This window comes from Gadus morhua, chromosome 14, assembly GCF_902167405.1.
Source record: "Gadus morhua chromosome 14, gadMor3.0, whole genome shotgun sequence".
NCBI lineage: Eukaryota > Metazoa > Chordata > Actinopteri > Gadiformes > Gadidae > Gadus > Gadus morhua.
In genome coordinates this window covers 27,456,214-27,459,913 of record NC_044061.1, presented here as the reverse complement: position 1 = coordinate 27,459,913, position 3,700 = coordinate 27,456,214, and the positions used below count along the sequence as shown (strand labels likewise).

Genomic DNA, 3,700 nt, shown 5'->3' with positions numbered 1-3,700 from the left:
TGACGCTCAGATGGGGGGGGGGGCAGAACCGGTCACTGAGGGTCAAGGGTACAGCTCATCAGAGGAACACTGGATCGAACAGAGTGGATCTGAAGCCACTGAGACAGTAGTCCACTGATGATAACGATAATAACCCAAAATATAACTCAATCTTAACCCTTAATCTTGACCCTTAATGCCCGAGTACCAAACCAATATTATATACACTAAAGGGGTTCACAATCAACCTATGAACTTAATAAGAATTTATTATACTAGATCACATACATGTATGCCTCTCATAAACTCTATGTCCTGACTGGGACAACATATTCCACCAACATGTTGTGTTTCGACCTGAAGCAACTCGGGTCGTGAGGTCGAATCCCGGGTAACTTTCATTTACACAGGGCTCTGGGGGCCGGGGGTCCAATGCAAAGCGAGTTAACAGGACTGCACCACACACCACAACACAGAACCATATGTAGACATTTAGTACGTTAAGCGACTGAACTCAAAGCGATGCACCCAATCCCGATGGATGTGTCTGACTGGACTCAAGTCGGAGCGCAGCGGGGGTCCGGTCCGCCGAGACACGCTGTGGCGGCAGGGCATCAACCATAGTGGGCTTAAAGTTGAGTTATTTCCACTAGCTGTACCAAGTGTCTCTTTAGTTTTGTCTAGGGTACTTAATGATGGAAACTTCAAACCTTTTCCTTTTGCAAATGTATTAAAATCTTCCTTACCTGAGATTTGGAGGTAAACCGAGAAAAGGAGCAAGCGGTCGTATAGTTTCCTTTTGACAGGCGCCATTTAAGAGTATTGTCCTTGCATGCTAAACGTGTACAGCCCTCTGCTGAGGATGACCTGCGTGCGGATCCTGAACTCGACTGAGCGCTTCTGACCACCGGCAACGCTTCGCCTCATGCAGAGGACCGACGCTCGGACCGGGGAGCGAGGCGCGGCCAGCGCCCCCTGGCGTCGGCAATCGGAACTCGCTATCCACTCGACCCATCTCGGCCCATCAGTTACAGTTATAAGAGCTTATGATCACCAAACTATTGCCAGACATCCAATCTTATTAAAATGAATGGACTGCACAGTGTGTTTTGAGACTCTGTTGAGAACCCATCTCTAGGAGAGAGAGACCTCAGTCCAAACAATTAGGAAGACAGTTTTTCCATTCAAGTTAATCCGTATTTTGTGTAGTTAATCATTCCAGTATACCTGTGAAGACTCACACACTCATTGTGGTGCTGTACTCATAGAGGCTCAGCTGTATCATCTTTGACGTTATCAACCACCATAAAGAATCTTTATTTTGGCCACGATGATGCTGAATGTATTTTATCCCCTGAGAAGTCTTTTAAGTCTGTGAGATGGTGTGTCTCTCCCTCACCTCATCATACACATCCAACAGCACAGCCTCTAACGGAGGCTGAGACACAGAAACAGGAGAAGTTAGATCGCCGTGTTTAAGACGACCATCACCCTGAGGGGCTGAGGTCGGGTGTGATCACATGACCCGGACACCTCAGAGACAGTCAGAGCCCTCCAACTGGGGATTTAAAACATTTTAACGTTCTCAGCAGCCATTCGGTCAGTGGCTGATAATCAGCTGTACACATATGAGTAGTATAGGGGTAGTTTGAGGATCAGTGGGCAATCATACTTACTGACCGCTGATCCTCAAACTACCCCTATACTACTCATGTGGGTAGAGCTGATAATTAGCTGTATACCTAGTAGTGGTGGTTTGAGGAGCTGTGGTCAGTCCTAGTGACCGGTCAGGACGACCCCTCCGTGGAGATGAGAGTGTGCTTCAGACCGGGCCTTCATCAGCAGCCAGCCTCGACGGAGCGGACAGCTGCTGAGTCAATGCGGATATTGATCCGGTGTCCATCTTGTTTACAGGGAGGTTCTCATTGATCTGAAGGCCGCCGCCCAGCTGGGAGACCCCGTTCCCACGGTCCCACGGTCTAGGGGAAGGTCCAGGTATTGTGGGGGGGGGATCTGAACTGATTCGTGCAGGAAGTGATCAAGTTCCCTTACGGGCGCTCTCTCTCTCTCTCTGTCTCTGTCTCTGTCTCTCTCTCTCTCTCTCTCTCTCTCTCTCTCTGTCTCACTCTCTGTCTCTGTCTCTCTCTCTCTCTCTCTCTCTCTGTCTCTGTCTCTCTCTCTCTCTGTCTCTGTCTCTCTCTCTCTCTCTCTCTCTCTCTCTCTCTCTTTCTCTCTCTCTCTGTCTCACTCTCTGTCTCTCGCTCTCTCTCTCCCTCTCTCTCTGTCTCTGTCTCTCTCTCCCTCTCTCTCTCTCTCTCTCTCTCTCTCTCTCTCTCTCTCTCTCTCTCTCTCCCTCTCTCTCTCTCTCTCCCTCTCTCTCTCTCTCTCTCTCTCTCTCGGTCTCTCGGTCTCTCGGTCTCTCTCTCTCTCTCTCTCTCTCTCTCTCTCTCTCTCTCTCTCTCTCTCTCTCTCTCCCTCTCTCTCTCTCTCTCTCTCTCTCTCTCTCTCTCTCTCTCTCTCGGTCTCTCGGTCTCTCGGTCTCTCTCTCTCTCTCTCTCTCTCTCTCTCTCTCTCTCTCTCTCTCTCTCTCTCCTGTCAATTGGCCCGTTTTTCGGGGGCTGATCCAGATGAACGGAGGTCAGGCCCTGAGGATCGATGATGTAGAAGTCGATCTGGGGTCCTTGGTATTGGGGGGCTGGGGGGCAGACAGGGGTCCGACCCACCCAGGCCCTTCTGCTGCTGGGGCCGGGGCTCCCGGTCACACGCACCCCCTCCCCGCTGACCCCAGCAATGTCCAAAAGGCCGGCCTAACCCCTGACCCTGCGGGGTCAGTCTTTAGCCGGCGGGGGAGGGGACAGAGGAGGTTGTTAGGCCACATCATGCAAATGGAGCCGGCAGAGTCGCCCTGTTGGTCTGCAGCCCAGAGCACAACATGGCCCAGCTCTTCTAGAGAGGCTCATATACAAAGAGCATTGGAAACAGATTTAGACCATTACAATATACAGACTATTCCAATATACACACAGAACTCTGAGCTGGAACACTGAGACGGAGCTCTGAGGTTCAACGTTGAGTTTCGAAGCAGTGTGTTGTTGAAAATCGAATGCCTTTTAAGTTACAAACCTCACAACTCTTTTTTTATTATGCATCCTATTGGTTTGATACAACGTTACCATAATAAATTAACTAAAGGTTTTGTCTAGGGATTGCAACTTTTGACCCTCACTTTAAAAGGACCGGCCTAAAGTCACATTTGTCGGCTGAGAAATATGGTGAAAGACAATCAAACGGATAATGTTATCGCTTCATGTCCCGATTTTTGCATTGCCGATGTGTTTAGGACAAAAAATGTATAGACTTTCAGTAAAGTTTCAACTGCCTTTACATTTGAGCTGCTACTTTTGAAGATTGTTCATGGTCTTCTCAACAGTTATTCTAGGGCTTAACATAAATATACAATAACCAGTAAGTGGACACAAGTATTTTTATTTTATCAATAATTACTTGACGAAACTATGGGAATGCCTTCGGGAATGCTGCTGTAGTTATTTGACGCGCTCTTGTATGAACACAAGTTGCTCCACGTCGACCCCGTGTGGGTGAGTGTGGTATTACCTACTTTTGTAAATTCATGTCTTCAATCAAATAGCACACCAAATTATATCATATAACGACACAATAAGATAAATAACGCAATTGAATGTCAGACGTTGGCCAAGAC

At 48.4% G+C, this 3,700-nt stretch overlaps 1 protein-coding gene across 1 annotated transcript in view; it reads right to left on the bottom strand.

The window, feature by feature from the left end:
* Positions 1–866, bottom strand: part of prtga (protogenin homolog a (Gallus gallus)) — a 27,504-nt gene extending 26,638 nt beyond the window's left edge. The window contains exon 1 of the mRNA XM_030377998.1: positions 726–866. Coding sequence (XP_030233858.1) covers positions 726–792 — 67 coding nt within the window. The 5' untranslated portion in view covers positions 793–866. The remainder of the gene's footprint in view (positions 1–725) is intronic.
* Positions 867–3,700: the final 2,834 nt, after the last annotated feature.